Source organism: Herpailurus yagouaroundi, unplaced genomic scaffold (assembly GCF_014898765.1).
Source record: "Herpailurus yagouaroundi ecotype Mexico unplaced genomic scaffold, PumYag 141, whole genome shotgun sequence".
In the NCBI taxonomy this organism is placed as follows: domain Eukaryota; kingdom Metazoa; phylum Chordata; class Mammalia; order Carnivora; family Felidae; genus Herpailurus; species Herpailurus yagouaroundi.
The window spans coordinates 47,750,678-47,776,852 of record NW_024412396.1 but is presented as its reverse complement, the minus strand read 5'-3'; the positions used below and the strand labels follow the sequence as shown (position 1 = coordinate 47,776,852).

General features: G+C 35.5%; 1 protein-coding gene across 11 annotated transcripts in view; it reads left to right on the top strand.

The window, feature by feature from the left end:
* NUMB (NUMB endocytic adaptor protein) overlaps positions 1-26,175 on the top strand; it is a 203,615-nt gene that overhangs the window by 137,368 nt on the left and 40,072 nt on the right. For all 11 annotated transcript variants that reach the window (XM_040477622.1, XM_040477620.1, XM_040477619.1 and 8 more), the window contains one exon: positions 21,145-21,219. In XM_040477622.1, coding sequence (XP_040333556.1) covers positions 21,145-21,219 — 75 coding nt within the window. The remainder of the gene's footprint in view (positions 1-21,144; positions 21,220-26,175) is intronic.

Below are 26,175 nucleotides of genomic sequence, written 5' to 3'. Positions count from 1 at the left end.
GGTATCTGTCTTTCTCTGTATGGCTTATTTCACTTAGCATCACACTCTCCAGTTCCATCCACGTTGCTACAAAGGGCCATATTTCATTCTTTCTCACTGCCACGTAGTACTCCATTGTGTATATAAACCACAATTTCTTTATCCATTTAGAGCATATGCTTTCAAGCCAAACTACCCAAGTTTGTATTGGTGCTATGCCAGTTATTATTAACTGTGACCATAATCAAATTACTTAAACTTTCTCTACCTCTGTTTCTTCAGCTGTAAAATGAGAAATAGTACTTATCTAATATAGGTGTTCTGAGAAATAAATGAGCAAATACGCTACATGAAAAACACAACACTGCTGGCACATAGTATACAATAAATTTTGGTGCTGCTGTTATTGTTATTTGTTAGATGCCAACTGAATACTGGAGTTCTAAATCTGCATTTCTTATTTCTTGGGTTTTTTCCTTAATTGAATTTTTAACACTGTAAGTTAAATATCTTCTCTTGAATAGGAGTCAGAAGCTTTTGATAGATGTTTGATGCCTGAGGACTTAATGCATTGGTCGCAGCAATCTCTTACAGCTTTAAAAATTCTATTTATCCCAAGGGATGGGACTTTTATTGCTACTCATAATTTTATTGTCTGAATGTGACAATCTTCTGCATATGCAATAATGTTTCATTTCATAGCTGCCTCACACTGTAATTTTTTGGAAGATGCTCCAGTTGATTGGTAGTGATCCAAACGTAAGGTTCACATATATGGTACCAATGAAATAAATCAATCGAAGTGACCAGTTGGTTAATAGATAGATACATTGTATTCATTTCTTAGTTCTCTAGCTTGCTAACAGTGACAACTGTACATCATAATCTGGTTTTCTGTTTGAAACATTAAAAATTTGGGTGTGCCTCGCTGGCTCAATCAGAGGAGCATGGGACTCTTTATCTCAGGGTCGTGGGTTCAAGCTCCCGGTTGGGTGTAGAGATTACTTGAAACATTAAAAATTTGGGAAAAATGTTTCTTGTTTCAGATAACTTTTTATTTTTTTTTTATTTTATTTAAAAAAAATTTTTTTTTCAACGTTTATTTATTTTTGGGACAGAGAGAGACAGAGCATGAACGGGGGAGGGGCAGAGAGAGAGGGAGACACAGAATCGGAAACAGGCTCCAGGCTCTGAGCCATCAGCCCAGAGCCTGACGCGGGGCTCGAACTCACGGACCGCGAGATCGTGACCTGGCTGAAGTCGGACACTCAACCGACTGCGCCACCCAGGCGCCCCTCAGATAACTTTTTAACATAAACTGTGAAATGTTATTGGTTTATGAATCCCAAGCATTTCAGTTACTCATGATTTGCTGTGCATTTTGAAAGGAAGTGTTAGCTCTATTCAGAATCTCTTAAGAGCTGATGATTTTGTTTATGACATAATATGATGCAGTGAGATTTCTGTTACATGATAGTGCTAGTGAATAGTTGGTGATATCTGATTATTTGAAGCCAACACTGAATTCCTGTGGTCTAGATTTAGAGGATTGTCTTCTTTTTCTTTCTTTCTTTTTTTTTTTAATTTTTTAAAAGTTTATTTATTTTTGAGAGAGAGAGACAGAGTATGAGCAGGGGAGAGAGAGAGAGCGAGACACAGAGTCCGAAGCAGGCTCCAGGCTCTGAGCTGTCAGCACAGAGCCCGACATGAGGCTCAAACTCACAAACCACGAGATTATGACCTGAGCTGGAGTTGGACTCTTAACTGACTGAGCCACCCAGGTGCCCCTAGAGGATTGTGTTCTTAAGGACTACATTATGATTTTATAACCATGATATGTGAATTAAAATTTTATTAAAATGGTGTTGAATTTAATTTAAACTTAAAATTTTTCATTGAAGTAATATATGCTTGTGGTGAGAAAACAACACCTTCTCTACCACTAATCCCACTTCCCAGGGACATTTAACCATTTTTATTTCTGCTTCTATAATTGGTAATATTTTACCTTCTTTAGATAATATCATTTTAGTGTCTGTTCTTAACTTACCAGTTTTATCATTGGTTCTCCACTGTAAAGGTGACAAAGGATCATTTAACCCACATATCCTGTCCTTCCATCTTCTCTTTGTCTCTTCTCCACCCAGACTTTTGGAATTATTATTTTTGGTTTTTCTATTAGTTTCCTATACTCATAAATTTTTTCTTCTTTAATTTTAGATGGTATGTCTCAATTCTCTACCATATAAAATAAAAATACTAAAATCCCTCTCTTACCTTCAAACTTATGTCAACTGTGCTTTTCTTTTTAGTATTATAAGGTCAGTAACATTTACATTTTGTCCTACAACCATAAATTGTCCCCCTTTCTTTTTTTTCTTTTCTTTCCTTTTTCTTTCCTTTTTTTTCTTTTCTTTTCTTTTTTTTTTTTTTTTTTTTTTTTTTTTTTTTTTTTTTTTTTTTTTTAGTAAGGGAATGAGAGAGAGAGAGAAGCAGGGCTAATGCTCACTTGACGCAGGGCTCATGCTCACCCGAAGTGGGGCTCTTGCTCACCTATTGAGGGGGCTCAAACTCAAGAACCATGAGATCATGACCTGAACCAAAGTCTGATGCTTAACCGACTGAGCCACCCAGGTGCCCCTGTCCCCCTTTCTTTGTCAAGTTTAGTGTAAGAGGTTTCAGTATAATGATTCTTAATTGTTTAATGTAGAGCTAAGTAATGTGTTACATTTTCTTCTCTATGAGCCTAGTAATTCATTAATTCATTTAAAAGTTATTCAATTTACTGAATGCCTGCTGTTTGCCGGACAGTGTTCTAGGCATGGGTAGTATAGCAAACAAAACAGACAAAATTCCTGCACAGTGTATACATTCTAGTTGGTTTTAACAATGAAAAAATAAAAATGTATGAAGTATCTGGTATATCAAAAGGGTTCTAGGTTTGAAGGAAGTGCATGGTGATAAGGATAGTGAAATTTAAAATAAGATGGTTGGGGGAGCCTTCACTGCAAAAGTGACTTTTCAGTGAAGACTCAAAGAAAGTAAGAGGCAGATTGTAGACAGAAAGGGCAGCAAGTGCAAAGGGTCTAGGGCAGGAGAATGGTATGTTGGAGACACAGCAAGGAAGCCAGTGTATTTAGAGCAGGTAGTACAAGTAGAGGTAAGATCAGCTAAGTAGCAGAGTGCCTGATCATGCATGTAGTTTAATACTTTTCACACTGGTCAGATCTATCATCTATATTTTTACTACAAATATCTTATAATACTTCTTATACTATCCTAAATGAAATATATACATAGTATAACCTACTTATGCTTACATAATTAAATATATAAAGAAGAAACAAAAAAACGTTAATAAAATTAAACCAGTGTGTGAGTGCTTGGACATAATTACCCTAGAAGACCTAAAGTAGTAAACCTTTACCTTAGAATCACTGTGGATGAGAGCTGCAAATGTAGACTGATACAATATATTGATAACTCATATACCACAAGTGGATTGTAAGTGGTGATGTTATTTTCTGAAATGGTGAACAGCTTTTGGTAAAATTCTTATCAAAGTAAAATTCTTTCCTCGATTGACATAGCAATTGCAATTATGCAAAAAATATTGTGTATATATGTAAAATGGAGTTAGATTTAAATAATTACAAATAAGTTTTTATCCATTCACTTAAAATGGATACTAATGCCCAGTAGCACAGTCAGATGTCATACAGGAAGCAGGGTATCATCTGTGCACAATACCTATGAGTAATTTTCCAAGTCACTGTTACCAAAAATGCCTCCATATATTTCCTGAACACACCCCTTTGAAAAAACCAGTGGTATAGAGTCTTATAAGACCATTTTAAGGACTTTGGCTTTTATTTAGAGTGAAATGAGAAGCCACTGGAGAAATTTGAGCAGAGGAGTGACATTATATAACTTAGATTGTAAAAGGATTACTCTGACTCTTGTGCTAAGAATCTACTGTAGAGAAGAGCAAGGGTGAAAGCAGAGAGACCAGTTAAGTGGCTGTTATGAAAATCCAGACCTGAAAGATGATGATGGCTTACATCAGGGTGATAGTACTGAAAGTGGTGAGAAGGGATTAGATTCTGCATGTATTTTGTAGATAGGGCTGGTAGTATTTGTTGATTTATTAAATTTGTGAAGTGTTGACAAAGACAAAGAGAAATCAAAGATAGTGTCAAGGTGTTTTTTCTTTTTTAAGTTTGTTTATTTTGAGAGAGAGAGAGAGCATTCACACAGGAGGGGCAGAGAGAGAATCCCAAGTGAGCTCCCACTGTTAGCAAGGAGCCTCACTCAGGGCTTGAACTCACGAACTGTGGGATCATGACCTGACCTGAAATCAGAAATCCAATGCTTAACTGACTGAGCCACCCAGGCATCCCTAGTGCCAAGGTTTTTGATCTGAGCAATTGGAAGGGTAGAGTTGCCATATTATTTTAGGAAAGACGTGGTTAGAAGAATAGATTCATGAATGAAGGATAACATCAGGCATTTAGTTTTGATTCTGTTATTGGTGTCTTTTTCAAAATTTCATTTTCTGCTTATTGCTGTTATAGAAATACAATTGACTTTTTAAAAAATTGAAATATAATGGACATATAACATTATATTAGTTTCAGATGTACAACATAATGATTCAATATTTGTATATACTGTGAAATGATACAATTGGCTTTTGTATGTTGAAATTATATCTACAATCCTTCTAAACTCATCTATTAATTCTAATAATTTATTTGTATATTCCTTTGGGTTTTTTACTAATACAGTTATATTATCTCTGAATAATTATTGTTGTATTTCTTATATATACTTAAAAGTTTTTTTGTCCCTTTGTTTCATTGGTCAGGGACTGATATATAACTCTGAGTAGAATTGGTAATAACAAGAATTCTTACCTCATTCCCAATCTTGCCACAGTTTATCAGATTAAACAAGTTCCCTTCTGTTCTTGGTTAAAAAATAGTTTAAATTATGAGTGGAAACTAGGTTTTATCAGAAGTGTATTCTGTACCTATAGAGATTATATAATCTTTATCTTTAATTCTGTTGGGTAGTAAATTATACTTAGTAGATTTTTTGAATAGTTAACCTTACATTCCTGGAATAAGCTCAACTTGATCATTAGAGGTACTCAAGTTGAGTTTACTGAGTACATTTCTGGATTCTCTTTGCTAATACTTTGTTCAAAACTTTCACATCTATACTTTTGCTCCTGAATGGATTGTAATTTTTCTTTCTCATAATGTCCTTGTCTGGTTTTATACTAAGAGAAGCTGGATTACAGTTTTAAGAAGGCTCTGTCTACTTCGGGTTTACTTCTACTTTTAGGGAATTCTTTTTGGCATTTGAATTGAGATACTTTGGTGTTCACTGGTGTTAATCTAGTTGGTCTGGAACTCTAATTCTTCACTCTTCAGCAAATTGAAAATGCCAAAAATTCATTCTGTGTAACATGTTCCTCTGTTTCATGTAATTAAAAAAAAATGTTTTTAATGTTTTGTTTATTTTTGTGAGAGAGAGAGACACAGAGTGTGAGTCAGAAAAAGGCAGAGAGAGAGGGAGACACAGAATTCGAAGCAGGCTCCAAGCTCTGAGCTGTCAGCACAGAGCCAGATGCAGAGCTCTAACCCATGAACCCTGAGATCATGACCTGAGCTGGTCGGACGCTTAACCGACTGAACCACCCAGGCGCCCCTGTTTCCTATAATTTTTGTGGGTTGGTTCTTAAAGGCTTGATCAGATTTAGCTTAGATTGTGTTTGTTTGCTTGCTTGCTTGCTTGCTTGTTTTTCCAGGAATACTGCATTGGTGTTGTGGGCTATGATCAGGAGACGCACAATAGCTGATTATCTTTTTGTGATATCAGTAGCCATTCATGATCATTGCCTGGGATTATTAAATCATTAAGTTGCAAAATGGTGATACTTTAATTCTGTCATCCTTTCTTTACTTATCAGCTATAATATTTTTATAAAGCAAAATCCCCCATATCTACTCTTTGGTTAGCAGTACAATAGTGTTACTAGGAAAGTTAGGGTAATTTCATTTATGAAGGAAATATTGAGCTCTGAGGAAGAATGCCCCCCACCCACTTCAACCATAAACAACATTGCCAAAATGGATGACTATTCCTATTTGATCAACCTCTCTTTCTTTCCTTTTTTTTTTTTTTAAAGTAGACTAGCATTAAGTTAATGTATGTAAGACCAGTAAACTATAAACCATTATTTGAATAGCAAAGTTGCAGAGGTAATGTGAGATAGTAAACAGAAGATAGTGAGATAGTTGAAAGAAGAAAGATCTAGAAGTGAAAAGATCAAAGTTCTATTCCTGGCTCTGTTAATTTACTAGTTATATGACTTTGTGTAAATCACTTAACTTTTTTGACACTCTGTGCCACATTTGAAAGGTAAAGTTTCTGAATCTCTTTAAGTTCTTTTCAGCTTTAAACTTCTGTGATTAGATTTAATGCATATATTTAGGTCAGATGACTTGTTCAAATGTAATTGTACTCCAAAATTATATGTAAAAGTAACCCATTTTAATTTGACTTAACTACTCTCCTTTGATTAAAGGCCTGAAACAAGTTTTGATATCATGTTCTACACATCTACATCCTATATTTGCTATATAATACTGGACATGTATACCTGATAATGTGCCTTACACTTTCTTGTAAATTAATCATTATGTTACTTTTTGCTAATGTTGGGAAGTGTTGACTACGTAGTCTTTCACATCAGAACTCTGCATTTCTTCTCATAGCTAACATTACCAAAAATAAGGGGGGAAATCTATTTGAATAATTTTTTCAAGAAAAGGAAAAATGACCTAATTCATCCAAGAATGAAATTCCACATACTAGTTTTTCTAAAGTACATTTTTGTGAATAAAAGTCCCTTACTCAGAAGGAGTTTGGAAAAGGCATACAGACAAAAGAAGTCCCAGTGTCAAATATTTTAGCCATTAAAACACAAGTCAGCTGCAATTCTTCAGTGAGATAGTGTCTCAGAAAAGAAAAGAGACCTCTTTAATAATGTTTTTTTCAATGGGCATGTTTTTCTCATAGTCTAGTAAAGCACAACACTGATTTCCATCTCCACATTTCCAAAATAGATTTTGCAGCTAAGAGTCATTCCATATATGAGATATTTTTGTTCTCTCCTTTCCATTAAGTCTCCCTGCCCCCCCCCTTTTTTTTTACCGGGATAAATACCCATAAGAGATCAGTTGAAGTCACCACAATGATAGAATAAAATCCTCTGGAAACACTTGGAAACCTATATTCATATCTCAGCGACCATAAAACCCTACTTTGTCATTTTATTATTAATAAAAAATGGAAACAGGGATTAAGTGACTTGGATATAGTATTAGGAATGAGTCCTAATAAAGAAAAAGAAAGAAAACACAGATATATAATACTAGAGATAAGAAAGTGAGGAGACCCAATCACAGATTTAAGTTATGTGAACATTATATAGTTTATGGTGATAAATTTGAAATTTTAGATTAAGAATGTTCTAGGAAGGGGGCGCTGGGTGTCTCAGTCGGTTAAGTGTCCAACTTTGGCTCAGGTCATGATCTCACAGTTTGTGGGTTGGAGCCCCACATCAGGCTCTCTACTGTCAGCACAGGGTCTGCGTCAGGTCTCTCCTCTTTTCTCTCTGCCCCTCCCTCCTCTTCTTTTAAAAAAAGAATGTTCTAGGAAAACATATATTACTAAAATTAATTAAAGTAGAAAATGAAAAGTTGAATAGGCCTGTAACCATGAAGGAAATAGTGTTTTTAAAACCCAAAACTATCTCCCCAAAAAGATTATAGATGGTTACACAGGTTGATTCTTTCAAAACCTCAAAGAATAATTCTTATGCTCTTTAACTATACCAGAGCATATGGGGGTTGGGGGAGAAAAGAATGGTTTCCAGATTTTTTTATGGCATTAACAGAATCCTGATATAACAAAGATAGCATAAAAGAAAAAGAAAACGACAGACCAGTTCCACTTATAAATATAGATGAAAAAGTAGGCAGAAAAATAGAACAAGTAGGATCTAAAAGTATAATAAAGACCAAAGTAGGGTTTAACTTAAGAATCCACAAATAATTCAGTATTAGGAAATTTGATATAGTTCATCACATTGATGAACCTAAGAAAAGGACTTCATCATTGAATGGAAGCAAAGTTGAATGATACACACTTGTGGATTTCAGAATTTAGTACAAATCTATAGTGATCAAAACAATGTCATACTGACATAAGGATAGATGTATAAAACAATGTAATAGAATTGAGAGTACAGAAATAAACCTATACATCTGTGGCCAATTGATTTTTGAGAAGGGTACCAAGACCATTCAATGGGGAAAGAATGGTCTCTTCAACAAATGGTGATGGAACAACTTGATTTCCACATTGAAAAAAAAATGAAGCCAGACCTCTACCTTACACTATGTACAGAAAATTAACTTAAAAGTTAATATAAGAATATAAGAATAGGGGCACCTGGGCAGCTCAGTTGGTTAAGCGTCCAACTTCAGCTCAGGTAATGATCTCACTGTTCCTGAGTTCTAGTCCTGCATCGGGCTCTGTGCTGATAGCTCAGAGCCTGGAGCCTGCTTCGGATTCTGTGTCTCCCTCTCTGTCTGTCCCTCCCCCACTTGGTGCTGTCTGTTTGTCTGTCTCTCTCTCTCTCGCCCCCCCTCAAAAATAAATAAACATTAAAAAAATTTTTTAAGGAATATAAGACTATTAAGTCTTATAAACCATAAAATTCGTAGAAGAAAATTTAGTGGTAAATTATCATGACCTTGGATCTGGCAATAGATTCTTAGAAAAGACATCAAAACCATGAGCAGCAAAAGAAAAAAATAGATAAACTGGACTTAATTAAAATGTAAAATTTTTGTGCACTAAGGAAGTTATCAAGAAGATTAAAAAACTGCAGAATGGGAGAAAATATTTGGGAATCACACGTTTGATAAGAGTCTAGTATTTAGAATATATAAAAGAACATGATTTAAAAATAGGCAAAGGATTGGAATAGAAATTTCTCCTAAGAAGATGTACAGATGGCCAACAAGTACATGAAAAGATACTCAACATCATTAGGTATTAGGGAAATACATATCAAAACCACAATGAAATGCCACATCACACCCACTTGGATGGTTCTCCTTTAAAAAAAAAAAAAAGGAAAATAAGTTTTGGTAAGGATGTGGGGAAACCAGAATCCTTACACGTTACTAGTGGGAAAGTAAAATGGTTCAATTTCTGTGGATGGCAGTTTGGTGGTTCCTCAAAAAGCTAAACACAGAGTTATCATAGGACTCAGCAATTCTGCTGCTAGATATATACCCTCAAAGAAGTGAAAATTCAAATAAATACGTGTACATTCATTCTTGTTTATACCACCACTATTCATAAAGTCAAAAGGTAGAAACAGCCCACATATCCCTCAGTGGAAGAATGGATATACAAACTATGGTACATACATACAGTGGAATATTGTATGTATCAGCTATAAAAAGTAATGAAGTTCTCCTATATACTACGATGTGTGAACCTCAAAAATAACTTGCTAAGTGAAATACTCCAGACACAAAAGATCACATATTGTATGATTTCGTTTATATGAAATATCCAGATTAGGTAAATCCATACAGACAGAATGCAGGTTATAGGTTGCTAAGGGGCTTCGGGAAAGTGCTGCTACAGGTAGTAGATGCTTAATGTGTACAGGTTTTTCTTTTGGTTTTTCTTTTAGAATTAGATAAAGGCGGTGATTGCACAACACTGAATGTACTAAGTGCCACTGAATTATTCACTTTGAAATGGTTATGTGATGTGGATTACATCTCAATTTTTTTTTACAGTTTAAAATATTATTCAATCCCAATAAATCTTCTTAGCAAAATAGGAATAGAATAATACATTCTTTAAATGAGTAAAAAACTGTCCCAGGGTCATACATGGTGAAATATTTCCATTGAATTTGGGAGGATGATGAGGTTGCTCTTTTTTTTCTTTTCTTTTCTTCTTTTTTTCTTTTTCTTTTCTTTTTTTCTTTTTAGAGAGAGTGAGTAGGGGAGGGGCAGAGGGAGAGAAAGAATCTTAAGCAGGCTCCATGTCTAGCGTGGAGCCTGATGTAGGGCTCAATCTCACAACCATGAGATCATGACCTGAGCTGAAATCAAGAGTCAGAAGCTTAACCAACTGAGCCAACCAGGCACCCCAAGGTTGCTCTTAGATAGGACTGTTATTCAACACTGATTTAGAAATGGTGATAAATACCTTTGGATAAGAAGATAAAAGTTACAGGGGCGCCTGGGTGGCTCAGTCGGTTAAGCGTCCGACTTCAGCTCAGGTCACGATCTCGCGGTCCGTGAGTTCGAGCCCCGCGTCGGGCTCTGGGCTGATGGCTCAGAGCCTGGAGCCTGCTTCCGATTCTGTGTCTCCCTTTCTCTCTGCCCCTGCCCCGTTCGTGCTCTGTCTCTCTCTGTCTCAAAAATAAATAAAACGTTAAAAAAAATTTAAAAAAAAAGAAAAGTTATAAAAGTGGGAAATCAAGACTTTTTGTGTCTTATTTGTTTCTGCAGATGTTATCTTTGAAAAACCAAGAGAATCAACCAAAAAACTGCTTAAAATTATAGGAAACTCCAGTATTTTGGCTACTTACAAGATATACTAAAACCAATAGATAGCAAAAACAGTTTTGTTGAAAAATATGACAGGTGTTTTCATTCTTGCAAAAAGTGTATTAAGCTAACATAGAAATATTCCCAATACAAATATCTAGAAATGCTGAATACATTTATAAACAACCTTTTTCTCTTAAAACACATCTGAGCTTTCAATAAAGACCGATCTCTCCAGTTACTAGAAATTAAGAGGGAATTTGCAAACACAGCAGTAATTATGCTGGCATGGTACAACCTAGGAGGTAGAAGATTTGTGAGCTAGAGCCTTTGGTTTTAACATTCATTCTAAAAGTCCTGGACTTATAAAAACCAGAGCATCAGAACTGAGAACCAGCATAGAACCAGAAACTTCAGTGGGCTTTATAATCAGTGAAATAGAGAACTAAGAGAAGAAGCAAAAAACAAAACAAAACAATTAAAAAGCAGAATCTTGCCTCTGCTCAGATCCCGGGTGAAAAAAAGGAGTCTCTAAGGAAAAATTGAAACTGTGGATTTGGACTTCAGATGCTAAAACCTGCATGGTGTAAGAATCCTCAAATTAATTACAATAGGTCTTAGGCTACTGATACACCTGGGGTATCTTTTAGAAGCAAATATAAAACCACTCCATATTCCAGAATGCATGAATTTCCCTCAGTGAAATTGAGCTTCAGTGAGGATGAACTTACAGTTTAAAAAGTAAGTTATAAATCATATATGGAAATGATCAGCAGATATAATAAGGATTATACAATAAAGGACAAGATTAGCTCTGTAAGAACTTGAATTGAAGACTATAGAGGACACTATAAAATATGGATATATAAAATCATTAGAGACATAGAAAAATTCAAACCATAAGAAAAAAATAAGACATGAAAAAAAGGAATTAAATCTGACAAAGAATCAAATCTGAGCTTCTTAAAATGAAAAATACTGTTACTGAGATTGTATTTGGTGGATAGATTCAATAGTGCATTAGACCTAGCTGAAAAGAGAATTGGTAAACTGGAAGGTAGATTTAATAAAGTTACCCAGAATGCAGCACAAGATGATAAAGAGAAAATATGAAAAAGAGATGAGGAAACATGGATGAACAAATTAAAAAGGCCAGTAGAACTTCCAGGCCTATGGGAGCTACAGGAGGAGAGAGGAAGATGAATTCATTTAAAGCAGTATTTGAATCCTCAGATTGAAGAAGCAAATAAGATAGATTAAATATAGTCTGATATATTTTTGTTCAATTGATTTTTGACAAGGGTGCAGAGTCCACTCAAGGGGGAAAGAATTGTCATCCATGCATCCATTGGGACAGCTGGATTTTCACATTAAAAAAATTTTTTTATGTTTATTTCTGAGACAGAGACAGAGCATGAGTGGGGAGGGGCAGAGAGAGAGGGAGACACAGAATCAGAAGCAGGCTCCAGGCTCTGAGCTGTCAGCACAGAGCCCGACGCAGGGCTCGAACTCACAAACTGTGAGATCATGACCTGAGCCGAAGTCGGTCACTCAACCAACTGAGCCACCCAGGCGCCCTAGGATTTTCACATTTAAAAGAATGAAGTTAGAGCTCTACCTTAAACCATGTAAAAAATTAACTTACTGAATCAATGATCTAAATATAAGAGTAATAACCATAAAATTCATAGAAGAAAGCACAGGGGTAAATCTTCATGATTTTAAATATGGTAGCAGAGTCTTAAATAGGACATCAAGAGTATGAACAATAAAAGAAAAAATAGATATATTGAACTTCATCAAAATTTGAAAGTTTTGCACAAAGGATGTTTTCAAGAAAGTGAAAAGACAATATACAGAATAGGAGAAAGTATTTGGAAATCATGTATTTGATAAAGGCTTAATACCCAGAATATAATGAGAACTCTTACAACTCAACAATTTAAAGGCATACAACCCAATTAGAAAATGAGCAAAGGAATGAAAATACAACAGTTCAAAACCTTTGGGGTGCAACAAAACTTTCCTAAGAAGGGAAGTGTATAGCAGTACAGGCCCACCTCAGGAAGCAAGAAAAATCTCAAATAAACAACCTAACCCTACACCTAAAGGAGCTAGAAAGAGAACAACAAACAAAGCCTAAAGCCATCAGAAGGAAGGAAATAATAAAAGATTAGAGCAAAAATATATAGAAACTAATAAACAATAGATCAATGAAACCAGGAGCACTGGTTCTCTGAAAAAAATCAACAAAATTGATAAACCTTGAGAGAGAGGGAGAGAGAGAATCCTGAGCAGGCTCTGCAGGGCTCGATCTCACCAACTGTGAGATCATGACCTGAGCCAAAATCAAGAGTTGGACACTTAAACAGCTGAGCCACCCAGGCACCCCCTCTAGCCAGACTTACCAAAAAGAAAAGAGAAAGGACCCAAATAAGTAAAATCACAAATGAGAGAGAAGAAATAACAACCAATACCACAGAAATAAAATTATAAGAGAATATTTTGAAAAACTATATGCCAACAAATTCGAAGACCTAGAAGAAATGTATTAACTCCTATAAACATATAAATTACCAGAACTGAAACAGAAAGTAAACTTGAACAAGCTGATAACCAGCAAAGAAATTGAATTAGTAATAAAAAAAAAACTCCCAACAAACAAAAGTCCAGGACCAGATGGCTTCACAGGTGAATTCTACCAAACATTTAAAGAAGAGTTAATACCTTTCCTTCTCAAACTATTCCAAAAAATAGAAAAGAAAGGAAATTTTCTAAATTCATTCAGTGAGGCCAGCATTACCCCAATACCAAAACCAGATAAAGACACCATTAAAAAAGAGAACTACAGGGGCGCCTGGGTGGCGCAGTTGGTTAAGCGTCCAACTTCAGCCAGGTCACGATCTCGCGGTCCGTGAGTTCGAGCCCCGCGTCGGGCTCTGGGCTGATGGCTCAGAGCCTGGAGCCTGTTTCCGATTCTGTGTCTCCCTCTCTCTGCCCCTCCCCCGTTCATGCTCTGTCTCTCTCTGTCCCAAAAATAAATAAACGTTGAAAAAAAAATTTTTTTTTAAATAAAAAAAATAAAAAAAAAAGAGAACTACAAGCCAATGTCCCTGATGAACATAGATGCAAAAATTGTCAATAAAATACTAGCAAACTGAATCCAACAATACATTAAAAATATTCAGCCTAATCAAGTGAGATTTTTTTCCCTAGGTTGCAAGTGTGGTTCAGTATTCACAAATCAATCAACATGATATATCACATCAATAAGAGAAAGATAAAAAAGAGAGAGATAAAAACTTTGATCATTCCCATAAATGCAGAAAAAGCATTTGACAAAGTACAACATCCATACATGATAACTACCTTCAACAAAGCAAGTTTAGAGGCAACATACCTCAGCATAAAAAAGGCCAAGTATCAAATATGGAAAACCCAAAGCTAGCATCATAGTCAATGGTGAAAAACTGAGAACTTTCCTTCTACAGTCAGGAACAAGGCAGGGATGTGCACTCTCACCACTTTTACTCAACATAGTGCTAAAAGTGATAGCCACAGTAATCAGACTACAAAAAGAAAAGGCATCCAAATTGGCAAGGAAGAAGTAAAACTTTCACTCTTTGCAGATGACATGATACTATATATAGAAATGCCTAAAGATTCCACTAAAAAACTACTAGAACTGATAAACAAATTCAGTAAAGTCTCAGGATACAAAATCAGTGTACAGAAATCTGTTGCATTTCTGTACTCCAATAATGAAGCGGCAGGAAGAAAACCTAAGGAATCAGTCCTATTTATAGTTGCACCAAAAGCAATAGGATACCTAGGAATAAACCTAACCAAAGAGGTGAAAGACCTGTACTCTGAAAACTATAAAACACTGATGAAAGAAATTGAAGATGACACAAACAAATGGAAAGACATCCCATGCTCATAGGTTGGAATAACAAACATTGCTAAAATGTCTATACCACCCAAGGCAACCTACACATTTAATGGAATCCCTCTCAAAATACTAACAACTTTTTTCACAGAGCTTAGAACAAGCTATTCTAAAATCTGTATGGAACCACAGAAGACCCTGAATAGCCATAGCAACCTTATGAAAGAAAAAGCTGAAGGCATCACAATTCTGAACTTCAAGTTATATTACAAAGCTGTAGTAATCAATATACTATGGTACTGACACAAAAATAGACACATAGGTCAATGGGACAGAATAGAAGACCCAAGAATGAACCCACAACTATGTAGTCAATTAATCTTCAGCAAATCCAGAAAGACTATCCAGTGGGGAAAAGACAGTCTCTTCAACAAATGGTGTTGGGAAAACTGGACAGCTACCTGCAAAAGAGTGAAACTGAACCACTTTCTTACACCATACACAACAACAAATTCAAAATGGATTAAAGACCTGAGTGTAAGATGTAAAATCATAAAAATCCTAGAAGAGAACACTGGCAGTAAATTTCTTTGATGTTGACCATAGCATATTCTTTCTAGGTACGTCTTCTGAGGCGAGGGAAACAAAAGCAAAAGTGAACTGTTGGGACTACATCAAAATAAATGTCTTCTGCACAGCAAAGGAAACAATCAACAGAACTAAAAGGCAACCTATGGAATGGGAGAAGATATTTGTAAATAGCATATCTGATAAAGGGTTAGTATCCAAAATCTAAAAAGAACTTATAAAACTCAACACCCCAAAAATGAATAATTAAAAATGGGCAGAAGAGATAAATAGACATTTTTCCAAAGAAGACATACAGATGGCCAACAGACACATGAAAAGATGGTCAACCTCACTTATCATCAGGGAAATGCAAATCAAAACTACAGTGAGATAACACCTCACAACTGTCAGAATGGCTAAAATCAAGAACACAAGAAACAACAGGTGTTGGCAAGGATGTGAAGAAAAGGGAACCTTCTTGCACTGTTGGGAATGCAAACTAATGCAGTCACTCTGGAAAACAGAGTGGAGATTCCTCAGGAAGTTAAAAATAGAATTACCCTACAATCCAGCAATTGCACTACTAGGTGTTTACCCAAAGAATGCAAAAATATTAGTTCGGAGAGATACATGTACTCCGGTGTTTATTTTTTTATTTTTATTTTTATTTTTTTATTTTTTTTTCAACATTTATTTATTTTTGGGACAGAGAGAGACAGAGCATGAACGGGAGAGGGGCAGAGAGAAAGGGAGACACAGAATCGGAAACAGGCTCCAGGCTCTGAGCCATCAGCCCAGAGCCTGATGCGGGGCTCGAACTCACGGACCGCGAGATCGTGACCTGGCTGAAGTCGGACGCTTAACCGACTGCGCCACCCAGGCACCCCTGTACTCCGGTGTTTATAGCAGCTTTATCTACAATATCTAAATTATGGAAACAGCCCACTGTTCATCGATTGACAAATGGATAAAGATGTGGTGTATATATGCAATAGAATATTACTTAACCATAAAAAAGAATAAGATCTTGCTATTTGCAAGGACGTGGATAGAGCTAAAGAGTAGTATTAATGCTAAGCAAAGTAAGTCAGAAAAAGGACAAATACCATATGATTTCACTCATGTGTAATTTAAGAAACAAATGAGCAAAGGGGAAAAAAAAGAGGCAGATGAAGAAACAGACTCTTAAATATAGAGAACAAACTAATGGTTACCAGAAGGGAGGTGGGTGGGGGGTGGGTTAAATAGATGACAGAGATGAAAGAGTGTACTTGTTTGTGATGAGCATTGGGTGGTGTATAGAAATGTTCAATCACTATATTGTACATCTGAAACTAATATTACACTCCTAACTGGAATTTAAATAAAACTTAAAAAGTATATAAATAGGCCAATTTTTAAAAAATGAGCAAAGGATATGAATTGGTATTTCTCCAAAGAAGATATACAAATGGCTAATTAGCACACAAAAAGATACAGATACTCAGTATCATTAGTCATTAGGAGCATGCAAATCAAAATCACAAGATACTACTTGTTTAATACTACCTATTAAAGGATGGTATAATTTAAAAAATGATAGAAAATAAAGTGCTGATGAGCATGTAGGGAAATTGAACCCGTCATACACTTTGATGGGAATGTTAAATGGTGCAGTGCTATGGAATATACTTATTAATCTAGAAAGAAATGTACAAGAGTATATTTGAAGGCTACTATAAAACTTCAGAGATATAAAAGACTTGAATACATAGTGTTAGATGGAATAGGTCAGTATTATAATGTCAGTTTTTCTCAAATTAACTAGTGAACTTAAGGTGATCTTAATTAAAACACCAAAGTTTTTTTTGGACAGGAATTGAACAAAATTATTCCAAAGTTGATACCAAAGATTAAACATAGGAAATAACCAGGAAAATTCTGTGGGAGAAAAATTAGTGAAAGTGACCATGCTAAACCATGTTAAAATGCATTCTTAAATTAACCGTTGATCAAAATACCATGTTATAGTGCCACAATAGGAAGACACAACAGTAGAACAAAATAGAAAGTCCAGGATAATGTAATTTAAAAAAATATATATTTGGCATTTCAAGTCAGTGATTAAGGGTAAAGAAACAAAAAGAACTTAATATATGTGACAAGGCACTAAGAATGAGCTGCCAGAATTTGTTAAAATGTCAGAACAATGATGCAAATAGTTCAGTTGCTAAGATTTTACTCTTTTCCACTGCTTTATTTTCTTTGCTTATTGGACCACAAAATTAAAATTATGTTTTTGGACTTTGAAAAAGGCCAAATATCAACAGAAAATAAAGCAATCCTTTCTAGAGCTGAATTCAACTAAGGAGGTATTTAAAAGTTCATTCATCATTGTCTTCTAAGCTGAAAAATAGAGCTTTCCAGAATTTGAGTGTAATATACCTATCACTATTGCATCTAACTGAATGATGAAAACAGTCTTCAGTGAGAGAGTACTTTATTATTTCTGAGTGCGAGTCAATCTGAACATCTAGAGCTAGTTCAGAGCCACCAAACATTTGACTTTTCTGATAGCCTATAATTTGGGGGTAAAATTGTTCTAACTTAGTAGAAAAAAGAGGTAAGCAAAGATGACGAAATATGGAATCTGTCTTAAAGTTATCCTTTGTTGAGCCAGACAAAGGTACACATGAAAATTTGCTACCAGCATCCTTTCTTATTGATATGAAACACTATTATGTATTGTTTTTAATGTAGTAGTTTAGAAATTCTCGGGGCGCCTGGGTGGCGCAGTCGGTTAAGCGTCCGACTTCAGCCAGGTCACGATCTCGCGGTCCGTGAGTTCGAGCCCCGCGTCGGGCTCTGGGCTGATGGCTCAGAGCCTGGAGCCTGTTTCCGATTCTGTGTCTCCCTCTCTCTCTGCCCCTCCCCCGTTCATGCTCTGTCTCTCTCTGTCCCAAAAATAAATAAACGTTGAAAAAAAAATTAAAAAAAAAAAAAGAAATTCTCTAAAATTTGAAGCCCTTGTATATACTGAGTATCCATAATGGATTCAGTGATGTTGAGTTTGAGAAAACATTACCACTGTTTCTCATCTATAAAACCAAAGAGTGGAACTAAATGTGGATCTAGGTAGAAAGTGTTTAGAAAATAAAATTTGTAGCCAAAATTTGTTGCACTTGACAATCTAAAATAGAATATGTAAAGATTTATCTTGTTGGATTTCATATTATTCAGATTTGGCCTAAAGAGGTTAGACTCCTTCAGCTTAGAACTATATATAATACATCATTTGATTCACTAAAAAGTGAGGATTCTTCCTATTTATATAATGTTCACTCAAAATTATAGCTGTTAAAATTCTTCAGACATTTAATTATTTTGGTCTTAGGTAATGATCGTTATGATTGATGCCTCAAGTTACTTGAAGTCAAATAGTTTCCTAAATTGATTGTAATACACTGGTTTTATGCACTTATGCAGTATTGGAAAGATTTGAGTAAAAATGAAAAATTCCATACATATGAGCATTATAAGATGGTTCTTGGTCAGGCTGCTTGGGTTTGAGTATTCACTAGCTCAGTGACCTTGGGCAAGTTACTTAAACTCTATGCCTGTGTTTCCTGGGGTTCTTGTTGTTCTGCTCTCCCATACGTTCCCACTATTTCACCTCTATGCAGGGCCAAATGGTGGGAGATATACAAAGGGGGAAAAAAGCAGAAAGAGTGTTGGTCCCATCTTCCTGGAATCACAGTTTCACTAACCAGGAGGAAAGTTCCCCTCCCTCAGAAGTGTGGCTCTTGCAGGTTTCCATTGCTGCCATCAGCGCCACCACCACAGGATATTTTGGGGAGCTGGGATGTGAGACAACAAAGAATTAAGAGAGATAAATAAAAGGGAGTATGATTCCTATACTCTCTCCTGATCTTAGAGCCAAAGCTAGAGTGCTTTTCCCAGAGTTCGTTTTTATTTCCCTCAGAGTTCTTTCTTTGCCACAGCACTCACTTTTGGATTTCTGGCTGTGTTAAGTTCAAACTGGAAGCATCAAAAAAGAGAGGGAGGAAAAAAGGAGGAGGAGAATGGGAGGTAAACTCCCTGCCAGTTCAGAAGTACTTTAGGGTGCCTGGATGGTTCAGTCGGCTAGGCATCTTGAGAGTCTGGCTCTTGATTACAGCTCAGGTCATGATCTCACAGTTTTGTGAGTTCAAGCGCTGCATCAGGCTCTGCGCTGACAGCCCAGAGCCTGTGTGGAATTCTCTCTCTCCCTCTCTGCTCCTTCCCAGATCCATGCTTGCTCACTCATTCTCTCTCCCTCTCTCAAAATAAATAAATATTAAAAAATATATATCTAAGATCCTGGTATTCTTCTTGAATTTCTTTTCTACTCTTTACAAAAGAGACCTCAGATAGGTGCTCCATGCATTCTGTCCAGGTTTTATGGTTTCATTCAGCGGGTTGGACAGAGAAAAGTGGGTCTACTCAATGTTAACCCAGAACCAGACCATAAATTTCCTTTTAAAAGAGAGCACTTTCAGGGGCACCAAGGGGGTTCCATCGGTTGAGTGTCCAACTCTTGATTTTGGCTCAGATCATGATCCCAGGGTTGTAGGAGCTCATGAGGCTCTGTGCTGAGCATGGAGCCTGCTTAAGATTTCCTCCCTCCTCCCTCCCTCCCTCCCTCCCTCCCTCTCTCTCCCTCCCTCTCCCTCCCCTGCTTGCAAGGCTCGCACTCCCTCCCTCCCTCCCTCCCTCTCTCTCTCTCTGTCACAAAATAAATAAATACATAAATAAGAGTACTTTTGTAATATTCCCACCATCCCTTCTGTTTTCTCTTACCTATTCCCATGCTAAGGTACGGTTTGAATTACATTACTGTAACCTTGCAAAAAAAAAGCTTTATTAGCTCTCTATGGACTCTAGGATTAAAGAGAGACTCGGGGCCCATGGGTGGCTTAGTGGGTTAAGCATCCAGCTCTTGATTTTGGCTGCAATTGTGATCTCAAGGCTTGTGTGAGTTCAAGCCCCACGTCTGTCGGGCCTTGCGTTGACAGTGCAGAGCCTGCTTAGGATTCTCTTTCCCTCTCTCTACGCCTCCCTCACTCACACACACACTCTCTCTTTATCTCCAAATAAATAAACATTTGTAATAAATAAATTAAATAAATAAATAAATAAATAAATAAATAAATAAATAAATATAAAGACACATTCCAGCATTAAAGTTCCCCAGCTGTATATACCTCATGTTCTAGCCAAACAGGAATACTTGCAGATATATAGTTATGCTTTTCTACACCTATAACTTTTGTTAAATTCTCTTGGCCTGAAATAGTTTTCTAGCCTTTCAATTTTTGCCTCTTCAAATTCTACACATCTTATAAATATTTTTTTAAATGTTTATTCATTTTTGAGAGAGACACAGGGACAGAGACAGAGCGTGAGTGGGGGAGGGGCAGAGAGAGAGGGAAACACAGAATCCCAAGCAGGCTCCTGGCTCTGAGCTGTCAGCACAGATCCCAGCTCAGGGCTCAAACTGACAAACCCCTCTACACCTTTTAAAGCTTAAATGTACTGCCCTCTTAAAATTTGTTTTTTAGTTCTCTGCCCTTCTCTTATATGCTTGCCATAAAAGGAATATGTGATCTCTTCATCCTTTGAGTAACTGTTCTTTTTATTTGTGCCTTTTTCAATATGTGTGTATACATATACATACATGTATTTATATATGTATACATACACAGTTGGTTTTAGGATTATTTTTTGTGTTCAGAGACACAGTAACTGTGTCTAGCACAGGCTATTATGTTCAGATCCAATAGATTTAGGTAACATTTAGTGTTACCATGTACTTTTTCACTTCTCTAGAACAGCTCTTTGAGACATTTATTCTAAATCTCATTTATATGAGGACACTGAGGGTTAGAAACATTATCTTAACTCTTCTGTAGTAGTAGTTTCTTACGTGCAGAAATTTTGATATTCAATTTTCTACCAACTGATACTTGCCATATAGTAGCTACTCAATAAGCATAGCAATAACCCTAACTTTTTTCTTCTTTTCTACAGTACCTCGGCCATGTAGAAGTTGATGAGTCAAGAGGAATGCACATCTGTGAAGATGCTGTAAAAAGATTGAAAGCTGTATGTATTTGATGGTTGCCAGGGTTGATCTATATGCTGAAATATTTTTTTTAAAGATTTTGCTCAATAAATTTTAATGATTCGCTATCCAATAACAGTATTTCTTTAAGGCAAAAGATGTGGGCTCTCTAATAAAGAGCATCTCATGTTGTCATCCAAAGATGTCAATAATAAAGACCAATGTTGCCAATTTAGGCCAGACATTATCCAAAAGTTACTTTTGATTCAGAACCTAAATTAAACAAGTGGTATGAAATCTTACAGATGAATAATGTTCTAAAACCAAGAGAAAACTATTAGAGTTAGTGTCTTAACTGTGATAACTGGGTTTTAATTACTGATTTTAAATTTACTACAATAAACAGCTTTCCAGGAAAAAGTAGAAGATAGAGTTACCTGTGATGATGGCTAGTGAGGTTTACAGTTGGGGGGAGGGCTTACTATTTTGGCTACTACTCCCCAGTTTCCTTCTATATACTCCTTTAACATAACCAGTGTATTTCCCCTGCCTTTTGCACAAACTTGAGCATACTTGAAATGGAGAGGCCTTTTCCAGGATACATAATGTTTTCTTTGCCTATTATACCATAAAACAAATCCCAGGCACAGGCCTGTGTATTTAGTAAAAGGAGAGAATGGATTCAGAATTCATAAAAGTTTGCAGTAAAGTGTTAATATCATATTGTGGATAGATTTGAAGAATGTTTCATAAACTCTGACAATCCTCTTCGCAACCTTCCTTCTCTCCAATGTGTGGCCTTTTACCCTTTTGCTATGAAAGCATTAACCATTACTTTTGCATGCCCTGCCCTAGACAGCATTAAATACTTGTTGCTTTAGGTTTGCTCGTATGGTAGGCTGTCACAAGTCTGGCTACTAGTGAGTGCTTTTTTTTTTTATCAATTTGCTTAATAATCAAAACTTTTCTACTTCTTGGTACATCTCATATGACCTCTTCTGTAATCCCTCAATATAAAAGATACAATAAAAAAGAAGCAACCAACTTAGAGAGGTCTATTATATTTTGGAACAAATGTCTGTGAATCTATTGTAGAAGGGAAAGGAGAAAAATAACTGATTATAGTATGCAAAAAACTAAAAATAAACCAATATGTAGACACATGTACATATACACACACATACATAACATTTACCTCAGATTTTGGTCATTTAAATTCTTAAATGATTGAAGCCCTTCCTAGTCTAATCATCATTAATGTTAAAGGGATTATATTCATCTATTATGATATGTGAAACTATAATTTATAGATTGGTCATGTCCACTTGAGTTTATTCTCCAGTTACATACAGCCTAAGTAATGTAATTTTCCAAGAAACATAAATTCAGTCTCTTGTTTAACAAAATAATTCTAAGTTCACTAGAAGAATAAGTTTAGCTTAGAAAATTTTTAAAGTAATGCAATGATTTGCCCTACTAGTCATTAAAGAATATTTTAAGCATCATAATACTAATGATCGAAAACAATAGACAAATCAGTGAATATATTACGTAGACCTGAAACAAACTACAAATAGTTATTAAATCTTATAACTTATATAACTTACACTTAGAAGGCTAGTCTTTTAATTCAGAGTGTGGCTTCATGTTCACTTTCTAAATAAGGGAAAACTAGGGATGGTTTCAGTTTGTACAGAATATATTAAGAAATGGTATTTAGTTTAATGAGTAGTGAATCCGCTTAAGTGGTTTTTTTGAGAGAGGGTGAGAGAGCTTGAGCAGGGGAGGGTCAGAGAGAGGGGGAGACACAGAATCTAAAGCAGGCTCCAGGCCTGGCTCGATCCCAGGAGACTGTGAGATCATGACCTGAATCGAAGTCGGATACTTAACTGAGCCATCCAGGTGCTCCTTAAGTGTTTTCTTTAAGCCTACTTTTCATTAGAAACATCTCTTCATTATATACATAAGTTAATTGTGTAAAATACAAATGAATAAAAACAGTACATAAAATTTCTTGCAATCCCAGAGATGGCCATTATTCACCATCTAATTTTATTTTTGTTTTTATTTAAAGCTTATTTTTTTATTTGGGGAGAGAGAGAGAGAGAGAGAGAGAGCGCGCGCGCGCACAAGTGGGGTAGGAACAGAGAGAGAGGGAGGGAGGGAGAATCACAAGCAGGCTCTGCATTGCCAGTGCAGAGCCTGACACAGGGCTCGGACTGACAAACTGAACTATGAGATCATGACGTGAGCCAAAATCATGAGTTGGACGCTTAACCAACTGAGTCACCCAGGCGCCCCTTCACCAGCTAGTTTTAAAACTAATTTTTTTAGGAGCAACTGGCTGGCTCAGTCAGAAGAACACGTGACTCTTGATCTCAGTTGTGGGTTCAAGCCCCATGTTGAGTGTAGAAATTACTTAAATGTATAAAGTTAATAAAAAAAACTAATTTTTTTAATCAAATGAAATTTTTACCTTTTTTTTAACCATGAAGATTATAAACTATAAACATGATTATTTGAGGTATGGGACTATTTAGTTAATAAAATTTAATGGGTTTTATTTTCATCAGAAATAGTAACCAAATTGCCATTTAAAAAATTATGCCTATGCCTGGAACAGTGTTTGGTACATAGTAGCCACTCAAAAAATATTTCTAGAATGAGTATACAGAAAATAATTAGGCCCTCAATATGTGGTCAAATCAAATCTCCTAACAATTATCATTACCATATGTTACATTTAGTGTTTTAAAGTTTATGAAACCCTTTTATGTATCTCTAAAATATCCTGATTTCCGTATGGTCGTTTATGACTAATACAAAGTTTTATATATGTCAATTGCTTTTCTGGATATACTTAAACTTTTAAACTTTCAGGGGAAATTGACCACTTCTGAACTTTTCATTCAAGAAGTTCTTTAAAGTTTTTCAAACTAATGCTATCCAAGAGACTTGGGGCAAATGTTGTGTATAATTTCAGATAGATAAACATGTATTTAACAAATAAGATTGAATTTTTGGGTAATCGGGGTCAATTTCCTATTTATTATAGTCAATAAAACTCCCCCTTACAAATATTCTTTCTAATTCTATACTGAGAGGCTTGCAGTAAGTTGGAATTCTTCAGGATGTTGTTCTTCTTAGACCATATTAGTTCACAAATATTTATGATTTTTCTGTTCTTTTCATAGTTTTACTGTGCAGAAATTTCTGGTTGCCTCCTGCCCCTTATCAAACATTCATCAAACATCTATAATCTGCTGTGCCAGATGGTTATATTGTACCAAAAGCTATGTCTCCTTCTTAGAGTTTCAAATAAATGGAAGTAAATGTAAAAGAAAATTAAAGAAGAAATATGTAACTAGTTTGAATGCCAGAGTTTTAAAATTTAAAGAATTATATAGCTCAAATATATCAGTTAAGTAGCAAAACAAACATCGTAAACTTATTACTTGGATGATAGTTGAACTAAAAATGTGACATTCTAGAGCTTCTTAAATTTATAAATAATTTAGGAAGCTGGATAATTTGCAAGTATGGTTTCTATTTTTCCTCAATGTAGTCTCTTATAATTTAGGATTACTTTAATATCAACTAGAAGTTATGTGCATAATTAATATTCTCAAACAAAAAGATACTGTAACTAAACAAAATTGAATTTTCAAAATGCTTTTCAAGAGCATAAATATGTTTAAATTCTTTTTACTTTGTATGATAAAGTTAGTTAAAGTTATTTTTCTACTCATTTATTTTGTGACATGAGTGCACAAATTAGCTGCATTGGGACTTCGATTGTATAGGATAAATAATAGAAACAACTATTGCCCATTTTCAGTGCCTTTAATGACATAGGCAGTTGCAGGATGAGTAGTAATGTCATTTATCAGTCTATTTTGTAAAAAGTGTATAGGGCCTTTGGTTATCTTGCTTGACACTAGTTCAATACACTCTTCCTTTTAAAGGTCTTTTCTTCCCGTTGTCTCTGAATGTCTCTCCTTCTCTGTCTGGGTTTTAGACTAGTTTCATTATACTGACAGTTTCTAATATGTTGTTTTTTTTATTCACTATTTGATATATTTGCTTTAATATATGTTCTTGTTTTAGCAGGTAAAAGAATCATAACTTGTTTAAAAAAAAACACTAATATTCTCTGATAGCTATCTTTTAATGCATTTGCACGTCAACTTTTTTTGTTAATATCTGAAGTCTTTTATGAAGAGGGCAAACTACATGTTTAACAAGAGCTTTCCTGGGAGCTAAATTAAATATTAACAGATCTCCTTCCCTCTCCTCCCTAGCCCTCAAGAATGGTGAATCTTTTAACTTGGGCTGCATCTTTAAAAGCTGATGGTTACTCACAGTCTAACAAAACTAGGGTCACCAAACTTGGCAGTAGAAATAAACTTACTCTCATTACAATAACTACCTCAATTACTTCATTGTTTTTCCAGCTTAAGTTCAAAACATTTTTTGGAAATATTTGATGCTGTTTGTGATTTTCAAAACTTAGGTAGAAAACGAACTATTCAGTGTTTGAGAGTAGTGAATGAGTTTATAAATTGTTTGAGAGAGCAAAATTTCAGTACATTTGTCTTTTTCTAGATACTTATCCAACATTAAACGCTGATTTTAAAATCAAAAAGCTTAAAGTATAGTTCAACCAGAGTTAGGAAATGTAAAGTTGAGACAGCTTGGGTTAGAACCCATCTACTTTGCATTCAAGTTCTGATTTTATTTTATTTATTTATTTATTTTTAATTTTTTTTTTCAACATTTATTTATTTTGGGGACAGAGAGAGACAGAGCATGAATGGGGGAGGGGCAGAGAGAGAGGGAGACACAGAATCGGAAACAGGCTCCAGGCTCTGAGCCATCAGCCCAGAGCCTGACGCGGGGCTCGAACTTACAGACCGCGAGATCGTGACCTGGCTGAAGTCGGACGCTTAACCGACTGCGCCACCCAGGCGCCCCTCAAGTTCTGATTTTAAATGGTA